General features: G+C 54.9%; 1 protein-coding gene across 1 annotated transcript in view; it reads left to right on the forward strand.

The window, feature by feature from the left end:
* Nucleotides 1-22930, forward strand: part of ELL (elongation factor for RNA polymerase II) — a 71893-nt gene that overhangs the window by 38540 nt on the left and 10423 nt on the right. Inside the window, exons 2-6 of the mRNA XM_044253894.1 lie at nt 8374-8421; nt 14850-14971; nt 15637-15800; nt 17870-18144; nt 21608-21732. Of these exons, the coding sequence (XP_044109829.1) occupies nt 8374-8421; nt 14850-14971; nt 15637-15800; nt 17870-18144; nt 21608-21732 (734 nt within the window). The remainder of the gene's footprint in view (nt 1-8373; nt 8422-14849; nt 14972-15636; nt 15801-17869; nt 18145-21607; nt 21733-22930) is intronic.

The raw sequence follows: 22930 nt of genomic DNA on the forward strand, positions 1-22930 counted from the left end.
TGGGGCTCTGTCCAGGTCAGGCCAGTTCTCACTTGTCCTACCTCTGCTGGCTCTGTCCCCCTTCCCCAGATGATGTGCACCCTCTGTGCTTGTCTCTCTCACTGGCTTTGCCCCATGTCCATTCTGTGTGGCAAGGGAGGTCTCATACATGTGCACTTTTTATTTTAAACCTTTCACATGGGAATGCTAACGTGTGGAGATGACAGAGATGAGAAGAACATTCAGCCCTCTGCCATCACCCTGCCTTGCCCTTCTGGTCACAACTCCTCTCCGAGCCCTCCCCACTTCTGTTTGTTTAGTTTTGCTGGTGCATTTGTAAAACAATCCCAGGTGTCTTTTTGTTTCATACTGGTTTTTTCCAAGACCAAGTTAAATGTTAACAGACACTGACTGTTTTCAGACTGGTCTTCCCGCACCTGAGCGCTGCCCCTGGCATTCTTGCAGGCTGTGTCCGCTGGAGCTTCACGTGGCGGGATCCACGCTGAGCCACATGTGGTATGCATGTCAAGTCTGGTAATTTATAGCACTCCATCCTTCTTCCTTTTGTGCCATCCATCTGTTGAAACCAGGTCATTTGTCCCGTGGGCTGTCCCACGTAGTGGCCCATGTTCTGCTCTGACGATTGCTTTCCCCTTTGTTTTCCTTATGGCAGCCTTAGCTCAGGGCTCTGGGCTTGGCACTGCTGATGCTGGGGGCTGGGCCTCTCTGGGGTGGGGCTGCTAGGGGCACAGCATCCTGGGCCCTGTTGCACCTGATTCCAGAAGTGCCCTGCTCCCCAATCAAGGATGTCTCCAGATGTCACCTGTGTCCCCAGGGCACGATCACTCACCTGAGAATCCTGAGAGTAACTCGGTGCCTTACCCGGGGTGCTTCCTGGACTCAGGCAGGTTTTGAAAGCTCTGTCCTGTGGTTCCACCCGGGAAGCATTCTTCTCCGTGGGGGGCTATAGGGGGATTCTGGCCGTGGTGAAGTTCTCACTCGCCCTCTCCTGGTGCTAGTGTGGTGGGGTCTTGAGCAGGACTCCGTGCCCTCTCCCACGGGGCTGTCTGTTCCCTTGCTCTGTCTGCTCCCTTTGTCTTCCTGCCCTCATCAGCACCTCTGGGATGCCTGTGGGAGCTGCTTGGGCCAAAGACCGCAGGCTGTCCTGGGGTGATGCCTCACTGGCCGCCCCCACCGGGCCTCCTGACTCATGCCGGGCTCTTGGCTGAAGCACAGCACCAGCAGTGACACTTGTCCCACTGAGCTCCTGGTTTCAAACCCCACACATGCCCAGTCGGAGATGGGGTTCTACTACACAGGGTCCTGATGGGGCCAGCAGGGGCGGGGGGCGGCCCTCCATGCCTGCTGCAGTCACTGCTGTCACTGGGGTGCTCGGTCCCTAGGGTGGATGTGACCTCTGAGCTTGGGGTGGGAGTGACGTGACCCCCTCAAAAAAGTCTGCAGAGACTAGAGGCATCGTGTGTAACTTTGCCAGCCTGAAGCACAGCCCACACAGGCCCTGAGGGCGACGCATGCAGACAGGTAGTACCATATGCCAGAGACTGTTCTAGAAAGTTACATTACCTGGTGACTTGCTTGTCACAGTCTACGTAATAACGCAAAAGCTGCCAGGGCAACAGAGAAATGGGCAACACCTTGGTTAGTCTGTTGGACCCTCCTGGCCTTGCCATGTTCACTGCCTTTTGCCTTCTGTCCTGCTGAGGGGGCAAGGTAATAGGGTGACAGGGCTTCCCTAACAAATGGTATGGCCCTGGTCCCGTGAGCTGTCATCCCCTGCAGGGAATAGTCAGCTAGAAGGCCATGGTCGGCCATGTTAGCATGGTGCACCCATGCATGGCCAGGGTATCCCAGCTGCTGGGGGCTGGGCCAGGCCCGGCGGGTCCAGAGGGCGAGCCGTGGGTTCCACTGAGAAGGCATCTCTGACAAGGCTCTGGCTGTTTGCTTCACAGACACTGTTGGTGCCACCCCTTGGGGCAAGTCCATGAGCCTGGGGAAAGGCCTACAGCTGCCACACTGCCACTGACTTCCATTTGCACCATGTTTTCTTACCTGGGGCCACTGTCCCACCTTCCCTCGGCAGCCCTGCTGCTCCACACCAGCCTCTGCCCGCCCTTGGTCAGTTCTACTCTCTGGCCGTGTGCGCCGTACCCCTCACTTGATCCTTCATGTGCAGTCATGGCCATGTGGTGGTGTGGTCTGTGTCCAGTTGTCCCGCCCTGCCTGCCATGCTCTGTGGGTCTGGCCTGGGACCCGAGGAACTCGGGAAGTACCCCTCGAGTACATAAAGGGCCGAGTGGTCCCACCATGCTAGAGGTGCACGGACAGTGTGTCCAGCAGGCAAATGTACAGAGCCTGGCTGCTCTATTCCCCCAGAGCCATGGTTCAGGGAGGTCAGGGTTAGCTTGGCGCTGGGGGAACGCAGCCCTCCAGTTAACCTCGTGCCGCAGGTCATATGGTGGCAGGACCCTGGCATAGTTTGCGGCCATCTCCCCACCCCGCCCACCCCAGTCCTTGTGCCCTGTTGCCACCTTTTCAGGGCTGCACTTCCAAATCCTGTACTTCGTCACTGTTTATGCCCTCAATAGTCCATGATCGTCTGTAGAAACGTAACCACGAGACAGTCTTCCATGTTTATATGCACACGCCCCATGCCCTGGTGCTCATAAAACAGTGTGCAGATCCACACGTCCATCTGGTGTCACTGTCCCTCCTGAAGGACTTCTGGAACCTTCCTTTGCAGTGCAGCTCTATTGCAGAGATGCTCTCAGACTTCGTGTGCCTGAACAAGCTTTTGTTTCCCCTTCTCCTTCACTGGATGAGGAACACTGCTGGCATTGGCATTCGCTGTTCTTCCCTCGGTGTTTTACAGATATCCTTCTGACACTTGGCCTTGTGAGTCTTACCTTTGCTCCTTGGTTCATAGCATGGCAGTCAGTGGTCAGACGGTTTTGCTTATGGTGTTGCTGTGACACGGTTCTTTGTTTTCCTGCTGGTGCTCCTTGGATCTGTGGAATTATTGTGTTCCTCACATTTGGGCCATTCTTTCCTCGGATACCACGCTTGCGGGATTCCAGTTACACATATGTTGGAACTCTTGGTACCATCATCCCACGGTTCTGTAGACTTCTTTCTGTGTATGATTCATCTTGGATAGTTTCTGGTAGTTTGTCATCAGGTTCATAACCTTTTCTTCCACATTGTCTAATATCAGTCCCACCTCGTGAGTTTTTCTTTCCAGATATTTCATTTCTCGGCTCTAGAAGTTCCATGTGGCTCTCTCCTCATACCTCATATTTCTCTTCTCACCAGTTCAAGTTTCTTTAAAGTCCTTGAACGTTTTCCAAAGGTAGTAGTTGCTCTGAAGTGAAACCCTTGTCTTTCAGTTCCGTTGTCTCTGTCCTTTGTGAGTCTGTTTTCATTTGCTGAATTTTCTCCTGGGTTAGAGGTGGGTTGCATTTTCCTATGGCTTCACACATCTGGAGGTTTTGGTTTCGGATACAGAGTGTTGTGAATTCCATGGGGTCGTGTGGTGGATTTCATTGTCTCGAAGTGCGTTGGTTCTGCTGCTGGGTTAGCGGTGGATCAACTGATCCTGTGGAAGCTTGTTTCTGAGATTTTTTTAGTAAAGGGAACTGAGTGAAGCCTTTACTTGAGGGCCAGTTTTGCTCCCTTGCTGAATGGGGCACAACGAGGGCTCCCCTGGACTAGCGACCATGTATGCCACATCTCCTAGGCCACATCCTCTGGCCCTGGGCCCTGCCTAGGGGGATTGCCCCCGAGCCTTCAAGGGAAGCAGCTCCGCGCCCCAAGTGCAGGCTCCAGGAGAGGCTTCTGCACTGCCCCCTCCTCCGTTTTGTGCCTCTGCCCACATATCCGGTGCCTTCAGCCTCCCCAGCCCATGATCTGGAAGGTTTCTTAAGGCAGTGAGCTGGGCAGGCAGAGACTGCCACAAGGGCCTACAGCATTTGGGGTTCTCCTGAGCCTGCTTGCCCCACCCTGAACCTGACTCAGAAGGAAGGTGAAGAATTGATGAATTATGCAGCCAGCTTTATTCCAGTAGGTTCTTGGAGGTGATAGGCTTGATGTGTTTTGAGTCATTCAAATTAAATATATTTGCTTTTTAGTAAGTAGCCGAGAACCTTTGTTTAGAAAAATAAAAACTTTGATCTAAAAACAGATTTCCATTGCAAGTAGCAAATCTCCCCCCACAACAAAACAGTGTGTGCCAAAGGCCACTTGAGTGGATGTTAGAGACACACAGTGGTTTTAGTACATTTTAAAACTCTTTAGAGATTTCTCTTTTCTTAAGCCTTTTCATAACAATTTTAATTTCGTTACCCTTCATTGAAATGTTGCTGGGCCTCTGAGCTGGGAGTTTGTGGCAGGTGGGGTGGTCGCATGCCAGTGTGACCTGCAGCCCCAGGAGAGGAGCCCCAGCTGGGACCTATGGTTCCTCCTGGAAATCTTAAGCAGGGCAGGGGGCCGTGGGCACAGTGGTGAGCAGATGCCCTATGTGAAAGAGTTTGCACAAAAGGTCAAGGTAGTCTGCCCTGGGGTAGAGGAGCTGAGTCAGGCAGCCTCATTAACCCCGATTACCAAGGGTGGGTCCTGCTGGGCCTGTAAATGTGGCTAGGACTGTGACCAGCTGTCCACTGCTGGGCGGCGTGGCCTGAGAGCCGTTAGAGCACATCGTGTCATCCAGTGAGTGTGAGGGCACTGGGGGCTGCTTCTCCCTCTGTTCTAATGTCTTAGCAGGTGGGGCCTCTATCCCCCTGCCTGCACAGGGCTAGTGGAACTTAGCTGGGTCCGGGCCTGGTGACTCTTTTTGTTAGGGGCTATGGACGGGGCCTGTGGGGAGTCACCCAGGTATGTATGTGATAGGATACGTGAACGGCTCTGCTGTTGACAAGAAGGGCCTGGTTCTCCTGCTAAAGGGAGAAGTCAACATGAGAACCAGGGGCCTGGTTCCATGATGATAGGCCACGTGGGGACATGTACTTGGCATTGTTGGGAAAGCCTGGGCTTTTGGGCCTCTCTGCCAGCTTCTCCAATGGGTAAAGTCACGGCTGTTGGGGAATGAGTGACTGCAGGAAAGGAGTCTTCTAGATAACTTGCTTGACAGCTTCCAAACCAGTTAAATGCTTCACCAAATGGCCCACGGGGAGCATGCGGTCCAGGGGGTGGGTGGCCCACCACACCAGCTGGTGGGGTGCTGGTTGTTGGTACCCAGGCACTGCTGGGGCTGCCCTGGTGGGGTTCCTTCTGGCGAGATGTGCCCTTTCAGGTTCCTACCCATTATTACTCTAAATCCAGACTTGCATCATTACCATTGTCATGGCCCCTGTCCCCCAAGCCCCTGGAGCCCACAGGCCTTGCCCTTGATAGCAGACACACACGGCCCTTGAGTTAGCCCCAGGCTGGCTCACATGGGGGTTTGGGCCTGCAGACCTGGGGGTCCGAGAAACAAGCCCCAGGAGCTCTCTGCCACTGTGGCATCCCGTGTGTCTGCTCTGGGCTTTGTGCCTGCTGTTCTCTCTGCCAGGAGCAGCCTGCCTTCCTGTCCTTGACGATCAGGTAAGGTAGGTAGAGAGTTCCCGAGGACTGCTTTGCCTTAGCTGTGGTGTTCTTGTATCTTCTGCTGTTTTCTTCCATCTGCTCTATATCCTGCACTGAAAATGGTTAACAGAATGGAATATCTCCCCCGGGTGTTCAGGAATCTTCTGGGTTCAGGTGATTGCCCAGCAGTCTGCAGAGAAAGACCCTCCATGAGCCTGAGGGCAGGTCGCAGCTGTCACGGAGGTGTGCTGAGGGTCGGTGGAACTTACCCATTTTAGGTGTAGAGTCTGTGAGTGTTAACACGGCGCCCTAGACCTTGCCTCCTGCAGCCACTCCCTTCTCCCGCCCGTGGCCCAGGCACTCACTGATTTGCTTTCTGTCTCTTTGGTTTTGCCTTTCCTGGACATGTATGTGAGCAGAGTCATATGGTGCAGGGTGTCCTTTGTGGAGGCGTGCTTACTTACTTACTAGGCAGTGGCTTTGAGGTTTATCCACGTGTCTACCCGGAGTTTGTTCCCTTTTCTTCGGGGTAGTATTCTCTTGTTACCTAGTCTGCCGGTTGGTGGATGCTTGGGTTGTTGCTGCCTTTTGGATCCTACGAGTAATTCTGCTGTGCACATCTGTACATACGTTTTCGTGTAGACCTATATTTTAATTTCTCTTGGGTCTGTCCCTTTGAGTGGAAATGTGGGGTCATACGGTAACTGTGTTTAACCTTTTTTTAGAAACTACCAGGCCATTTTCCACAGTGGCTTTGCTGTGTGAGCTCCCACCCGTGTGTTGAGTCTTGTCCTTGTTAGTTTAGCCATCCTGATAAGTGCATGGTATCTCCTGCGAAACCTGCATCTTCTTGTGAGCTCATCGGTCACCTGCAGGTTTTTCTTTTTGGTCTCTGTCTTTAATCCAATCCCAAGCCAAGACCTCTTAAATGTTGTGTCTCCAAGGGCCGAGGCCAGGCCAGGGACCCCACAGGTGCTGTTTCTTATTCTCTGAACATCAGCACAGGGAGTGGTCATAGCTTATAGGATGGGTCAGCTGGTCCTAAGCCTGCTTTGGGGAAGCCTGGCCTCTGTCTTCGAAGCATGATGACCCTCCGAGGCAGGGGCTGGTTTCCAGTTCTGGAGCCTGATGAGGGGCTGGAGGATGTCCCACGTCTGACAGCCTGTCAGTGAGAGGTGACGTGCTTTGGAAGTGTAGGCTGTGTAGGAAGTGTCGGCTGGTTTCTAGGGTGTCAGATAAGTGCTGGTGCTTGGTGTGGTCTCTCAGGACATTTGGAATTCTGCCCCAAGTTCACTGACAAGCTGCTGCAGATGACAAGAGTCCTTGAGATTTGGCAAAAGAGCAAGCTCTTGGTAAACAAAGTGTGGGTTGGGGGGGAGCACATGCATGGCTTGTGTGGGCCGTGCCTGCCTCATACGACCACAGCCCTCAGCCGAGCCCCTAATGGACCCACGCACGTCGAGAGGCCAACCTGCCCGTTGGTTGGTCCTTCCGTGATTCTAGAGAGCTGCTTCACCCACCCAAGGCCCGTGGTGGGCCTGACAGTCTGGGTGGGGAGCAGACAAGTAGTCACTCTAGACACTTGGGGTCTAGGAGTGTGGGGACCAGCTGGGGGGTGCCTCCTCTCACTGCCAGTCAGGCTGGGGTGCAGACCCAAGGGCAGACTCGGATGGAGATGGGAGGCCCAGCCGTCTGGAGGAGGCTGCGGAGGACATTGGGCACAGAAGCAAGGAGGGGTTTGGAGGCAGAGGGAAGGGGTTCTGATGACAAACGAGGGCCACGCCATGGGGTGATAATGTGTTGTACAGAAGGTGGGTGCTCGGGTCCAAGATGGGTGAGAAAAGTTAGGTGCGACCCTCCATCTGGATCCACGTTCTTTCTGAAATTCTAACAGAAGGCCGATCTCTGAATAGCTGAAGCTTAAAGTATTTTGAGTTTTTATGTATATTTTTTCTTGTGACATTTGGAAATTCCGCCACCCCAGGCTCAGTGACAAACTGCTCTGAAGCTGTCATGTGTGGGTGAGCAGGCCTTGGGCCCTGTCCTGGGAGCCTTCTGGTCAGCAGTGCTCATCCATCGTGATTCCTGGGGGTGTCTCCAGGGCAGGGCGGTCTGGGCTGATGTTGATCTGGGGGAACAGTGAGGGGCTGCCCGTTGCTTGTGTCTCCATTCTGACCTCTCATCTACCTGCCCCCATGCCGTCCAGGAACTCCTACTGAGCCTTCAAAATCCTGCTCCAGAGACCTTTCCTGTAATTTTTAGATGCATGTGTGTTTTCTCTTGCCTCTTCTGAAAACACTGCCCTTACCCTACTCTTTTTTTTTTTTTTTAAGATTTTTTATTTCTTTCTTTAACAGAGAGAGAGATCACAAGTATGCAGAGGCAGGCAGAGAGAGAGGGGGAAGCAGGCTCCCTTCTGAGCAGAGAGCCTGATGTGGGCCTTAATCCCAGAACCCTGAGATCATGCCCTGAGCCGAAGGCAGAGGCTTAACCCACTAAGCCACCCAGGCACCCTACCCTACTCTTTCTAAAACTGGGAAGTGAGTCTTGGATTTCGAGATATATATATATATATTTTTTTTTTTAAAGATTTTTTATTTATTTATTTGAGAGAGAGAGACAGTGAGACAGAGCATGAGCGAGGAGAAGGTCAGAGAGCGAAGCAGACTCCCCATGGAGCTGGGAGCCTGATGTGGGACTCGATCCCGGGACTCCAGGATCATGCCCTGAGCCGAAGGCAGTCGTCCAACCAACTGCGCCACCCAGGCATCCCTCGAGATATCTTTGTTGACATTTTCCCACTTTGCTTTTTTGCAGGAGTCTGTTTCACTGAGACCATCAATCCGATTTCAAGGAAGTCAAGGGGTGAGTGTTCTTTGTCTTAAGCACATCTGGAATTGTGGCAGCGTGCTCTCTGGCCTGTCGTGGCATGCTGGGTACGGAAGCAGGCTGGGGGCAGCATTTTGGTCCCATCTCTGTGTGTTAGGGCAGGTGCTGGGCCGAGCTAAGGTCTGCCAGGTTGGTCCCACCTGGGCCATACCAAGAGGCTCTCTGTGGTGAATGCAGCTTTTCTGTCCAGCAGTCCCTCAATCTCCCCTTCCTTCATGTAGCCAATGCATAGCTGACTCCCAGACCCCCAGGTCTCTATTCTGATCTCATCTCTGCGCTGATTCAAAACTGAGGTGTCCCAGGGGCCAAGCAGGTCTGGAGCTGTGGCCTTCCCAGGACCTGGTTTGTTGGTGCACCTGGGACCATGGGTGTCTGATTTTAGTACTGGGCTACCGATGGGGGAAGGGGGTTGTTATAGAAACTGAGCACTCCATGTTTTCTGAAATGCATTTATTTCATTCTAAATGACCATCTTACAGAAAAATTGGAGAATAAAAGAAAGGATGAGTTGTCCACAATCCTTGCCCCCCAAGGCTTGGACATTTCCCACCCCCACCCCCGTATCCCTCGCCTACCAAATATGCCTTGGAACATTTCAGGTTTTTTTCTGGTCTTTATTGTAATTCTTTTTTTTTTTTTTTTTTTAATCTGAAGTGTTGCTGCAAGTGTCTGAGTCAGTTTCCACCTGACAGCTGGCCGGCTGCCTCCTTATGGAGGAGGTCTGTGGGTTTCACCCCCTGCCAGCATGCTGTAGAGAGACAGGGCCTGTAGAAGATCCGTGTGTCTGTGTGCAGATGTAAAGATACCTTGTAAGGTGTGAATGAAGATACATTGTAAGGCATTGGCTCCCACAGTTGTGGGGCTGGTGAGGCTGAAGTCCATCTATGGGGCAGGCAGGAATGGATACTGTGGTACACAGGAGAGCTTCTTTGTCCCCAGGGAAACCTCAGTTTCCCTCTTAAGGCCTTTAGCTGATTGGATGAGGCCCACTCAGACCATTGAAGGTCTTTTTCTTAAAATCATCTGGTCATGGATTTCACCACATCTATAGAATATCTCCATCCAGATTAGCGTTCAAGGTGTCACTTGGGGCTGTGGCCTGTCCAGGTGCATATGTGAACCAAACTGACCATTATGCCAAGATCTGTCAAGGTCAGCAAGACTCCCTGAAAGGCCCCAGACTCCCTGCTCCCCACGCAGTGCCTCCTCTGGGACATCCACACCTTTGTTGGGCCCCTTCGGAAGTCTTGTGGCAGCTTTCTCTTTGACTTCCCTGGGACATTTCCCCAAGAGCAGAGGTCAGTGTTGGGGGCAGGACTTCCTGGGCTTGCTGCCAGGCTAGCCTTCATGGCGCCCTCTGGTGGCCAGTGATCCTGCTGCGCCCTCAGCAGTCGGAAAGAAGAGCAAGTGGATCCATGGAAAGAGCCACTGAGTTCTGTGGCTTATCTAGTGAGCAGCATTTTCTGGTCAGCAAGACACCACACGACCACTCGCAAAAGGCACAGAAGCACCACGAGGTCCTCTTGGGCCATGCCTTGTGTTACCGAAATTTCGGTGCAAAGCCTGAGAACCACATCCATTTAACTTGGGGGTCCTCCACCTCAGATTTAGAATCATGTTTTACCTGCTTTTTCTTCTTTTTGGATTTTTCTCATGTGTTACAGAGTTTCTAGAGGGTTCTGAGGGTACAGAGGTCCCGTGCTACAGCTCCAGGCAAGCCAGACCACGATTCTCTGCTAGGAGGCTGTTCCCCGTGCAAGCCTGTGTGAGGGCTGGAGGATGCCAAATGGCGAGGAGGAATGCTATTCTTTCCCCGCTTGCCGTGAGGTGTCAGGCACTAGGTCTGCCATCTGTGTTCTCTTAAGCTTGTCCTTCTCCTCCTGGGCATTGATGGGATGCGTCCCCTCCTCCCTGCCAGTTGTGACGGGCTTGGCATGGTGCTGGGCACATAGCAGGCCGCATCCACTGAGTCACCTTGCTGCGGGAAGATGCAGGGCACCCGGGCTCTCACCTCCCACTTCTGGTGGCTCAGCCGCTTGTGGATAGCTGGGGCTGGAGATGAACCAGTAAGGTAGGCTGGACAGTGGTCAGTAGGGTGGGGCTGGGCAGGCTCATTCATTTTTCATGGTACATGGGCTGATTCCATGTTTGGCTCCTTGTAGGGTGACGGGGACCCTCCTTCCCAGAGCCCCATGAAGCTAACAGACTGAAGATTGAGACCCCATCTGTGGGCTCCTGAGCTCAGGGAGCTGGGCCAGTTCTTTTCACCATTCCTCATCCTCCTTGCCCAGGAGATGGGCTCTCTCCCTCAGGGGTCATGTGTGGACCATTAATGAGGCCTTAGGAGAACCATTGTCCTCCCTGCAGCCCGGAAGGAGCTCACTCAGCTTCTTATGTGTGTCCCCCTCCATGCACACAGCCAGCATCAGGCTGTAGCATTGGGTGCCGCCCAGGTGGGGGGTTGCCACTTGGCCTGGCCACTTCCCTGCCTATGCTTACAAGCATCATGAGCCCAACCTGCCCAGGGAGGTGTGCAGCTGGGCCCTGGTGTTGGCTGCTTCCTTGGAGTGACTAATGGCATTTGCCTCAGCGTCCAGAGAGCCTGGCCTGCCTGTAGCGTGTTGGGCCTCTAGGGTGTCATGTGCCCTGACAGGATGTTCATCCTTGTTTCATTTGCCGAGTACATGTTTGTGTTTGGATTCTCGGCCTTGTCCTAGACACTACGCTGGCTGACATGGGTCCCTCTGGTCTCTGGTGGTCATTTCTAAGTCGTTAACCTCTGCCAGCTGTGAAAAGTCAGCTCCAGAGGGGAAGAGAAACCCCCACCTGGCCAGCCTCACCCTGAAACTCTTCAGTTGATGAAAAAAGAGAAGTTGGGTCAGCATCCAGGGCTGTGAAGGGTCTTGGCATTTCCCTGCACTGTGCTAGGAGCCTTAGCTGCACTTTCTAGAATGAGGTTTGACAGCTCTGGTAAGAGGTGTTTGACCAGTTTTTGTGTGGGGCCAGGAGCCATCTCTGCAGGTAAGAGCACACACAAGATTGAGCCACTAGGTGCCTGCTGCTGCGTCATTTGTAACAGGGGCAATTTGGAAACGGTCTAAAAAATTTCTAAAATGGGGAGTTTTGGGGGTGCCTGGGTGGCTCAGTGGGTTGAAGCCTCTGCCTTCGGCTCATGTCATGATCCCAGGGTCCTGGGATTCAGCCTCGCATTAGGCTCTCTGCTCAGCGGGGAGGCTGCTTCCTCCTCTCTCTCTGCCTGCCTCTCTGCCTACTTGTGATCTCTGTCTGTTAAATAAATTTAAAAAAAAAATTATAAAATGGGGGGTTTCCAAGTTGGGGGCCAACCATGTGCCAGGGTTGAACAGAGTGCAGGGGCTGTGTGCTCCCTCTCCTGAGCCTCCTGAGTCAGTGAGCGCTTGAAGGCGGCTTTTGGAATGCAGGCAGGTGCTTACGGTGCATCCTGGGGCTGGAGCTGATGGAGTGCCCCTGGGCAGAAGAGAGTGCTTTGCTCTTGGAAATCCAGTTCAGCAGTGGTAGTTCTCTTTACCCAGAATACGTTTTATTCTGAAGCTTCCTTGGGAAGTGACAGTAAGTAGGAAAACAAATGAGGTCTACAAACTCCTCTGGCCAGAGAGAGAGAAGCTCCTGGTCCGTTGGCGTTTGGGTTCCTGTACATGCCTGTTGTCCTCGTTCTTGCCCAGATGGAATATCAGGTGCTTTCCCCCACCAGTTTTTGCCCCCAAGACTTGCTGTGTCTTTTCACAGCCCTCACCTGCACCACAGACGAGGCCCTGCAGACCGGGGCCGGTGGGGACGGGGCGGACCGCAGAGGCAGGCCCCGCTTGGGACAGATTTCAAAGGTAGGAACCCGTGCCCCCTTACAGACCTCAGAAGCACTCAGGGCCACAAAGGAAGGATAGACCCGTTTGCTGCTCCAGGTCTGTGTGCACAGATGCTCGATTAGGTTAATAGTGACCTAACCCAGAGTCCAGGCTGTCATTAGACACACCCAAACCTGCATGCTCAGGCCAGCTGAGGGCCACATCATGCACCCCGTGAGGCAGTTGAGACTCGGTCTGGAAGGCACATGGTCTAGCCAAGCAGGGCTGAGTTTCGGGCCACATTCTGGAACATGTGTCAAGCACTTTGCTGACCCAGAGAAAGCCATGCACCCCTGGGCTGTTCATGCCCCGCTGGCTAATTTCCCTGCCTGGTTCCTGGTGACTGGTAACCAGTAACCATTGTCATTTGGGGGTTGGCAAAGCAGCCTGTTAACCAGGGGATTCCACAGGCCGTGGTAGTGCTGGGAAGGAGCTGGGACTGACAGAACGGGCCACCCCAGGCCCCTGGCAAACCTCCCCTCTACTTTCCTCCCTCCCCGACTTGGATGCTCCCTGCTTTGTCCCGAAGGATACCAGAGACCTCAGCGTGTGTCCTCCCCTGTCATGGGCAGCATCATGTCCTCGTCCATCAGTTTCAAGCCCTGGGATCCTTATCGTCCTATGGCTCCAGGAGCTACACAAACCCACTTCTGGGCTCTGTGCTGGGACCCCCACTTCTAGAATGAATTTTGAAAGTGGGCATACCCACCTGCATGGTAAAGGTTTAGGTGGGGTAAAAGAGTCAGAGTGAAGAGCTCCCCACAGGCCCTACCCACAGAGAAGCACAGTCACTTTGGGAGTCAGACCTGACCTCCTTCCCTCCTCTTAGGGGCGTAGCCCAGTCACTGTCCTGAGCAGACTGAGGTGGAAAATGCCACCTGGGGCACCATGTCTCCACCAGAGCCAGGGTGGGATAAGGGAGAGGTTCAAGAGTGAGGTGAAGAAGGTGCCCCCCTGCCCCGCCATGGCAGCAGGTTTCCGGCTCCACTGGAAGCTGCTTTTGATTTGCTGACTTGGTGGCGCGTGAGTGTCCTATGGCATTTTGGGCCACTGCGTCAGTGTGCGTCTGGCTCTGGGTGTGACCCTCCTTCAGTGACCCTTAGCAGCCTAAACCTTGGCCTCTGGGCAGCGTGTTTCCTGCTACTTCTGTAAAGGAAAACAGGAGTCACATCCAGGAAGGGATGAGTGGAAGCACAGGGTAGCCCCATGTGTTGGAAAGGAGATCCCATGTGCGGGCAAGACAGGCCCCCACTGCTGGGTCTGGGAGCCACTCTGAGCCATGCTGGCTCTCACTGTGCATATCTGGACCTCTCCTTAGGGCAGGGACTGACTGTATGCTGGGCAGGTCACTCAGTATTTGGGGACCAACTCTAGGCCAGGTGCATATGCAGGTTCCCTATGGGTCCATGCACCACCCTGAGGGGAGAGGCAGGGAGGCCGTGGAGCCGGGTCAGGAGCAGCATCCCTTCTTATGGCCTGAGCCACTGCGTCCTCAGTGTCAGACAGGCTGAACTGCCCTGATTTACCCATGACAGCGGAGCAGGGCTGGAATTCAGCTGCGCCGCGTTCAGTCTGGTGCTGATGAAGGGTGTTGGCGTGCTCACTTCATTGGCTTAGACATACCGAGGTGGTTTGGCAGCCTGGGGATGAGACCGGAATGCGGCCTGCCTATCCCCTTAACCTCCATTTATCACTCGTGCCCCCTTGTGCATTTGCCAGCTGTGATGAGCTCTAGCACCCAAAACCCAGGGATTACTTTATGAGGGGTGATCACTGGTGACAGGGCTCTAGAGGCCCATCCTGCACCCTGAATATTGGCCAGCAACCAGAACATGGGGTCTTCCTACAAGTCCCTCCATAGCCCCTAGGACCTCACCGAGGGAGAGTTGGTCTAGAATCCTGCAGTGGCCTCTGGGCACAAGGCTGTCCCACCTGTGCTGAGCCCTGCACCTTGGGTGGGATCATTGCTGTCTGTCTGTCTGTCTGCTAGCCAGGCTGGCCATCCTTTCTGCAGAGGCACTGCCCAAAGTGAGGTTTACATTAACCAAGACATTCATCCTGTGTCACATCTAACCATGTTCCCGATTTGTTGGGGTGAGTGCTGCCCATCCGTGAGCCCCTCAGGGCCTGCCGGGCAGTGACGGACACTCAGGTGGAGTCTGCATCGCACAGGGGAGCAAGGATTGGGGCATTTTGGCTGCTCCGTGTGCTCTGATGGCTCCTGATGCCCATCTTGTCTCATTTCATCTTCACGCAGGTCCCAGGCCAGATCTGCCCCATATGCTGGGCAGGAAGCTGGGTCATGGCCCAGATCAAGCTGGGATCTCTGCCTCTGGGTGTATGTTAAGCACTCTGCGCTCCTCAGACTGAGATGCCATTGCTGCTTAGAAAGTGCTAGCACATTCTCATTGTGTCAAGTTGTGGGATGGTCTGGGGTCCAGTGGATGGGCCATTCCATGGTTCCCCACCCCCCATGCCCCTGTGTTGTGAACCTCCCAGTGATGTCTCCCGTTCTCTGCACAGCACATCTCCATCCCCCAGCCTGACTGCCCCACAGAGGCACGGACGTTCTCCTTCTACCTCTCCAACATTGGCCGTGATAGCCCCCAGGGCAGCTTCGACTGCATCCAGCAATATGTCTCCAGGTGAGGTCCCACCCAGGCCCAGTGCCCCCTTCTTTTTCTTTTTCTTCTTCTTCTTTTTTTACATAAGTTTATTTATTTAAATAATCTCTACACACAACATGGGCCTTAAACTCAGGACCACGAGGGGCGCCTGGGTGGCTCAGTGGGTTGGGCCGCTGCCTTCGTCTCGGGTCATGATCTCAGGGTCCTGGGATCGAGTCCCGCATCGGGCTCTCTGCTCAGCAGGGAGCCTGCTTCCCTCTCTCTCTCTCTGCCTGCCTCTCCATCTACTTGTGATTTCTCTCTGTCAAATAAATAAAATCTTTAAAAAAAAAAACAACAAAAAAAAACCTCAGGACCATGAGATCGAGAGCCGCATACTCTACAGGCTGAGCCAGCCAGGTTGGCCCGGTGCCTCCTTCCTTTCTCTGCATGAGCCTTGCTGCTTATTTCACCGTGTCTGGGGCACGGGTACAAGTTCTGGCCTGCTGCTGCGTCTGCCCAGGGGCCTGAGTTCCCTTGTTTCTTCCAGATCGAGACGTGCCATGTGGAAACATGCCACTCAAGTTAGCCCTGACCCCATTTCCCAACTGAGGGTCATGGGGTGGGGGGCGGCATGGGCTCCTAGACCGTCTGTCCTTGTTATCCCAGGAGCTCACCTTGGCTCCTGGCCCCTTATCTTACAGCCACGGGGATGTTCACCTGGACTGCCTGGGCAGCATCCAGGACAAAATCACAGTGTGTGCCACCGACGACTCCTACCAGAAAGCACGGCAGAGCATGGCACAGGCCGAAGAGGAGACACGGAGCCGTGGGGCCATCGTCATCAAGGCTGGAGGCCGCTACCTGGGTGAGGATGAGGCCCGGGACTCCCACCTGTCCGGGGCTCATGCCTGCTGGGCACCTGTGGGGGTGGGGAGCAGGAGAGACTCTGGGCCTGTCCTGGCCAGGAGCTGGAGGTATAGGTTGATGGGTATGGCCCCAAGCAGGGTGAGCCAGGTCGTTGTTGGATCAAAAAGGAAGGTCCCATTACACTGGATGAGTCAGCTGGGGGCTGTGACATCTGTTCATTGCCCAGTTTGGATAAGAGCCCCAAGAACTCTAGGAATTCCAAATCCACGGGCCCCTCTCCTAGGCTCTGGCCTCAGGGATCTCCACCCGTCAGAGAGGTAGTGCTCCTTGAAGGTTGCGGTTTATCCTCCTCTAGCGGCCACCCCTGCCCTCTCCTGCCCGCCCAACTCTTCCCCAAGACCAACACGGCCAGTGGCAAGGTGCACATGGCGAGAGGTACCCTGTGGCAAGAGGCCTGCTGCTGGATTGGTGTCAGTGAGGGGCTATCGGGTCGCACCTGGGAAGGAGATGTGTTGACCCCCTGCCCGATGAGAAGCCCCTGGCAGTGCATCATCTATTTGGAAACAGTTTTGGTGAAGTTGAGACACCCCCAGTGTGGAGAGTGTGTTTACTTAGGAAGCTCTGTGGCTGCTTTAGGCTTCCTAGCACCTAGGCCCAGACAAATGCACGAGTCATCAGGATTCAAGGCCAGGAGGAAGGGTGTTAGGCCTGAGGGAGACACAAAGTGGCTTACAGCAAATGGCTTTGGGGGCTTTTCTTTTTTAAGAAAAGGTAGGAGGATTTCAAAGACCCCCCAAAGGAGCACGTGATTTCACCGGCTTGGCGGTGGGATTGACTCTGGACAAAACCCCAGACGTCTTTGCAGGAGTCCGTGCTGCCAGTGAACGCTGCATCCGGGCGGACGTGGCTGTGCGTGCTGAGGGAGCCTATGCTCTGGGGTGTGAGCCACTGCTGGGGACGGAGCCCACCCCCCACCCCCCAGAGCCGCAGCCAGAATCCCAGCATGCTTCCCCTGCCTGCTGTCACCTCGATGTGCAAACATGAACGTGCCTACACATATTCATAAATTTCTGGTCCTTTAGCCTAAAACTGGGACAGAAATGTGGCTTCTTTGGTCACTTAGGGTACAGCAAGAGTTTTGCAGTGGTTTCGGTTCTGGCGGAAACACTTATCTCCTGGCCTCTGAAGACAGACATGCATGTCCCACTGTGTCAGGCCTCTCGCTGACCCTAAGCCTGACCCTGAGGATTCTGATAGCACTTCTTCCTGTGTTAATTTGATAAATGAGATTTAAGGGATGAGAACAAAAACAAACAACAAAAAGAAGTCCTCCCGGAGAGCTTTCTGGCCCAAGTTCATGAGGCATGCACTGCCTGCCCTTGGCCGTGCATGTTCCTCAGGGGTGATGCCGCTGTCCAGAGTGGAGTTCACAGTTTCTGAGCCGAGGCCCCTCCATTCAGAGCAGAGCTGGAGTCTGTTTGCTCTGAAAGGGTGGGGGGATCTGGCTGCTGCCCCTGGGACTCTGAGCATAGCCGTGTCTGCCCAAGAAGTGCCTGATGGGGCTGCAGCCAGGGAGCCGCTCTTACCCTGGCATCTCCAGAGAAGCTACCCAAGCGGCCCGATGCCTTTGTTCAGTCCTCCTTTTTCATAAAAGTGAGTGGGGGATCCTGTGGGCCAGCACAGTGCTGTGATGTGTAGGCTCTGGGGATACCTGTCTCTGACCATTCAGGAACCCCACTCTTTTTACTTTTGGCCCCTTCTCCCTGTAGTGGTTGGGCTGCCCATGATGAAGTCCATTCTGTCTCCTGTAGCTCCCGCTTCTGACGCGGGGGGCCCTGGAAGCCCCTGCTGAGCTGTGTGCGGTCAGCAGGTGGTGCTCTCAGCTGTCCTGGGTCTCCACTGAGCCTCCCAGGCAGGGCCCGGCTCAGACTGCCTTCCCCTGGGGCTGGCGGCCATTGGTGGGCATCCTCGCACTCGCTCAGAACTTGGCATCCGCCCCAGGCTGAGGGACACTGAGGGACACCCCCTCACCCCCTCACATCCCTAATGCCTTGGCTCTTGTTGCAGGCAAGAAGGTTCAGTTTCGGAAACCAGCCCCGGGGGCCACGGACGCTGTCCCCTCCCGGAAGCGGGCGACCCCCATCAACCTGGCCAGTGCCATCAAGAAGAGCAATGTTGGTGGCATTAGCGGGGGCAGTGGGGTGTCTCAGAGGCCCTTCCGCGACCGGGTGCTTCACCTCCTGGCGCTGAGGCCCTACCGGAAGGCCGAGCTGTTGCTGCGGCTGCAGAAGGACGGCCTGGCCCAGGCGGACAAGGATGCGCTGGATGGCCTCCTCCAGCAGGTTCGTGCTTGCCCGGGGCCAGGTTGAGGGTCCAGTCAGCCTTGAGTGGCTTCTGCACCGGGTCTGGACACAGGGTGGCTTGGGAAGGGCCCTTCCCGGGGTCTCTTCCAGGAGTCTCAGCCTGCCTCAGAGCCTCGGCCTTCTCGGTTAGGACATGCTTAGGGCTGTCACGGACATGTCCCTGGTTGTGGCGCTTGCTGTCCAGTGGCCTTGAGGTTGGTCAGCGTGAGGTCAGCACCCTAGTCTGCACCATCTGCGAACACACAGGCAGCAGGCACAGCACACAGGATCCTGGACATCAGTTGCCCAGTGATTGTAGAGTCCAGAGAAGCCTGGGTAACCGCAGAGCTCAGCCTCCTCAGTCAGGCAGCTTCCCTGCCACTCGACAGCCGCAGCCCTGGGCAAGGGGCGCTTCACTTGTGGACCCTCGGGCTGCTGTGTGCGGCCACAGCTTGACTGCAGCGCCTCGTGCAGGGTGAGAGGCTTAGCTGGGGGGGAACGTGATGTCAGCAGATGGAGCCTGCTATTACGGAAGAGCTCAGGCCTCGGAGCAAGAGCTGTAGGCCTGGCCGCTTCCCCTATGCCCTTCCCTGTCTCTCAGAGCCTGTGGAGGGAGCTGGAGGACCCCCGGGAAGGCGAACAGCTTGTTCTGGCCTCGCCACGTCAGCTGGACCATGCAGCTGCCTCGGGGCCCTGCCAGGAGGTTCACTTGGCTGGCAGTGGACAGTCCTGTCCTGTGGAGGAGGCACGGTTGAACCTCGAGGGGTTCTGTCCTCCAGCTCACTTGCCCCCCTTACATCCTGCCTGCCTCAGATGCTCTGGGCGTGCAGACAGTGCAAAATTCACATACTGGGACAATGAGTAGTTGTGTTTGAAGATGAGCTATGGGGCTCACTGCCCCTTATGTCGCTGGGACTCTGGCTTCAGGGGCGCCACTTGCCGGGAAACTCTTTATATGGCCTCTTTTGTTTTAAGGGTGCGTGTGAAGGCAGGAGGGAGGTGGGCAGAGGGAGAGAGAATTCTAAGCAGGCTCCATGTCCAGCATGGAGCCCAACACGGGGTTCGGGGCTCGATCTCATGACGCTGAGATCATGATGAAATCAGGAGTCAGCTGCTTGACCAACTGAGCCATCCAGGTGCCCCTGGATTTGACCTCTTGAGCCACTCTCCCCCGCCCGGAGGTAGTGCAGGTGAGGACCAAGCTGCGCAATTCTCCCTCTGAGCATACGGGTCGGCTCAAGGCCTGTTTAGAAGATAGACGTGTAGCTTCACAGCTCAGAAGTTTTCTTTGGCAGAGGGGCCTGTCAAAGCATCCAGAAAGCTCCAGAACCAGGAATGATGTTCTGAGGGGGTTGGTTTCCTTGGAAGGTCACAGGTGTCAGCCTTATCCGTGGGAACTCAAAGGCACAGTGGAGGCCCTTCCCCTGGGCTGGAACTCGGAGAGAATGAGGCAGGGCTGGCAAAATGCCAGGTCTTTAGACGTGAGCCAGCATTGTCCCTGGGTGTGCTATAGCCCACACTGCTGGCCGGTCAGGCTGCCATCAGCCCCTACTGTGGCATACTTGGAAGCGGCCCTTGCTCCCATCTTCCTCTCTCACCCTGTTTGTGCCCAGAATAAAGAAGAAGCACATGAGCCCCTCAAATGCAGAATGTGGAACTTGGCTGACCAAGCACACAGTTAACATCTGAGATTTACCCTCTGAGCAACCCTCAAGTGCAGCCAGCAGGCCAGGCTCGGTTTTTGAAGAGCTGGGGATCTGTTGGTACTGATGTCATTCTGCCTGGGGTGCCTGCTTTTCTAACCTCTGAGATGCTGCCGTTGCTCCCAGCCCTTGCCTGGGATCAGAGAGGCCCCGTGCTGGGCTCCGGCTTCTCTGGTTGATTCGGATTCAGCAGCCTTCTGTGGGGCAGCTTATCTGGTGTCTGTGGGCAGAACATCCCCCGTTGTCTACTCTGTTTTCTTCTGAATGGCCCTCTCTGCTTTGTGCTCCTGTATTTACTACCCAGCATGTCCTCCCTGGGGGCTGGGTGCAGTAGCAGGACCCCAGCAGCTTGAGGAAGGGGAAGGTCTCGGGGGATACCGTGGGCTGGTCATTTCCAGCCCCCCCCACCCCAAGGGATCAGGGATTCTGATGAGCAGCACAGATGAAATCACACTCTTCAAAGGCACCTTCTCTCTTCCTTCTGTAAAAACATCTGTCTCCGGTGCTGGCAGGGCCCCAGAGAAGCCCCGAGCCTCATCCTCTGTGGGGGGGAGTGTGGATGGGTGGGTGGCTCTTCTGGGGAGCATTTTAGCAAACTGCATCAAGAGCTGTAAAAATGTCCAGAGCCGTTGACCCATTCATCCCAGTTCTGGGAAGCTGGCTGAAGGAAACCGTCACCAGCGTGGGAGAACCTGCACACAGTGGTGTCTATTTAAGCTACAGAGAAACTGGAAATGGCGTCCAGTGCAGATGTTTGGTGGAATATTACTCAGCCATTAAAAAAAAATGCTCCCTGTGGAAACCCTTGTGACCTGGAGTCCCCTTAGAAGCCCGTGGTAGTGAAAACGGCTGCTGTCACACCAGCTCCCCCGCAGTTGCGTGCTGTGGGCCCAGTGAGGCTGGCACAGGGGCTCCCGCTTGGGAGCGGGACCTGAACTTCTTCAAGTGCCCTTAAGATCAACGTTCTGAGTCCAGCTTTGCCATCTTGGAGACAAGCTCGGCCATAGTTAATCAGCCTGAGCAGGGCTAGCTGACTGCAGGGAAGATGGACTTAGCCTGGTCCCTGGGGGCCCCGGCTCCCCCACCTGCCGCCATCTCTGCCACGGGAGTACATGTCCAAGAGGGGGTGTCGGTCTCTTCAGACTGCTCTACTGGAATAACATAAACTGGGAGGCTTATGAACAACAGATGTTTACTCCTTGCGGTTCTGGAGGCTGGGAAGTCTTACGGTCAAGGCACCATAAAATTGGTTGATTGCTGAAGACCCCTTCCCGGTTCACAGACTGTCTTCTCACGGTGTTACCACATGGCAGGGGTGGAGAGGGAGCTTCTTCTGAGTCTCTTTTACAGGGACACTGGTCCCATTCATGAGGGCTCCACCCTGATGACCTGATCACCTCCCAGAGGCCCCACCTCCTAATGTCTCATTTTGGGTGCTGAGATTTAACATGAATTTTGGTAAGACGAAAACCTTCAGTCCGTAACAGGGGAGGCCGGTGCTGGGGTCCTGGGAGTGTAGACGGCAGCCCTGCCTGCTTTGGAGCCGAAGTGTCTTCCAGCAGCTGTAAGACCTGGTTGTCAGGACCTGGTGTTCGGATCCTTTTGCAACCTCAGGCTTGTTGCCCCAGTGTGCAGGGGATTGGGGGAGTGCTGTCCTCTTTCCCCTTGTGTGTCTCTGCCCCCCAGCCTCCATCACCTACTTTCAGTAACTTCTGCCTCTCCTAGGCTTCCAGCAAGGTGATCCTGTCTCTGTCTTACAGGTGGCCAACGTGAATGCCAAGGATGGTACGTGCACCTTGAAGGACTGTGTGTATAAGGACGTGCAGAAGGACTGGCCTGGCTACTCGGAAGGGGACCAGCAGCTGTTGAAGCGGATGCTTGTCCGGTAATGCCGCCTCCCGTGCCTGGGCATGTCCCCACACCCTGGTTCTGGGACAGATGGCATCCTGAGGGAGCTAGGGTGGCCTTGTGTGGTCCTGAAGGTCATAGGGCCCTTGAGCAGGATGGAGGGATCTGTGGAGTCTCTCTGGCATCTTTCCCACTACCTGGGACACCTCAGGGCCGGGCCAGCACCTGCTGAGTGGAGTGAAGGGTGCAAGTCACGCGCCAGAGCCCCATAGTACCCACACAGGACGCTTCGGTCCGCTCTGCTTGTTCCACACTTCCTTTCCTGTCAAGCGCCCTTCCAAAACCTGCGCAGCCCCACAGGCTTGAGCTACAGGCCGCCTCCTTCTTTAAAAGAACCTCCCAAGAACTTGAAGCAGAGAGAAACAAAGCAAAACAAAACTCCCCACAGGCGTGATTAAGTAGCATTAATTAAACACATTCCCTTTCAGATTAATTGGGACCCGAGGTCAGGAGTGGCCTTGGTGGCTCGGGGGAGGAGTGGTTAAGTAGGCCCCTGCCTGGCTCAGGCGAGCAGTTAATGATTTCCTTCTCTGCCGATGCCTGACGGGAGCGCAGGCTGTGAAGCGCCACTCGGAACTGGCTGATAGACTAATTAGTCTTTAAATGATTTCTCAGGGACTTGAGTTATTTATGTGGTTGTGGTTTTTTTTTTTTGAAGCTCAGCTTTTTAAAGCAGTAATTGCATGTAGACTCGGGGCAACTCTAGGTGAACCCAGAGTTCCTCCTCAGCCCTGCAGGGCACTCCTCCCCAAACCAGTACCTGCTTCCAAACCAGCCTGGGGTCACCGCTCCGACTGTCCAAAGGTCACGGGGGGCTTGAGGAGCGGTTCTCAGCAGAAGACCGCTCCCACCCCCATCCTCTTTCTGGCGTTTCCTGTTGCCACAGCTAAATGCGCCTGGCGTTGGTTCTGTCACCTACAGGTGTTTTGATCCATCAGACATTTTTGGACAAAGAGTCCGGTGTTGAATTGGTCAAATTTACCCACCGAAGTGCTTTGAGGTGACAAGGCGTGCATTAGGGACACTGCAAGGCTATTCCTGCCCTCCCTTCAGAGTCTCTTGCTGGGTACCTGCTTTTCTCAAAACCCAAGGGCCTTGGCCACACAGAGTGCTCCAGAAGGAGCGTGGCCGAGACCAAGTAGCCTTGTTGTGTGTTGGTGTGTAGGTGGGGTCAG

The sequence above is a fragment of the Neovison vison genome, chromosome 6 (assembly GCF_020171115.1).
Source record: "Neovison vison isolate M4711 chromosome 6, ASM_NN_V1, whole genome shotgun sequence".
NCBI classification, from domain to species: Eukaryota; Metazoa; Chordata; class Mammalia; order Carnivora; family Mustelidae; genus Neogale; species Neogale vison.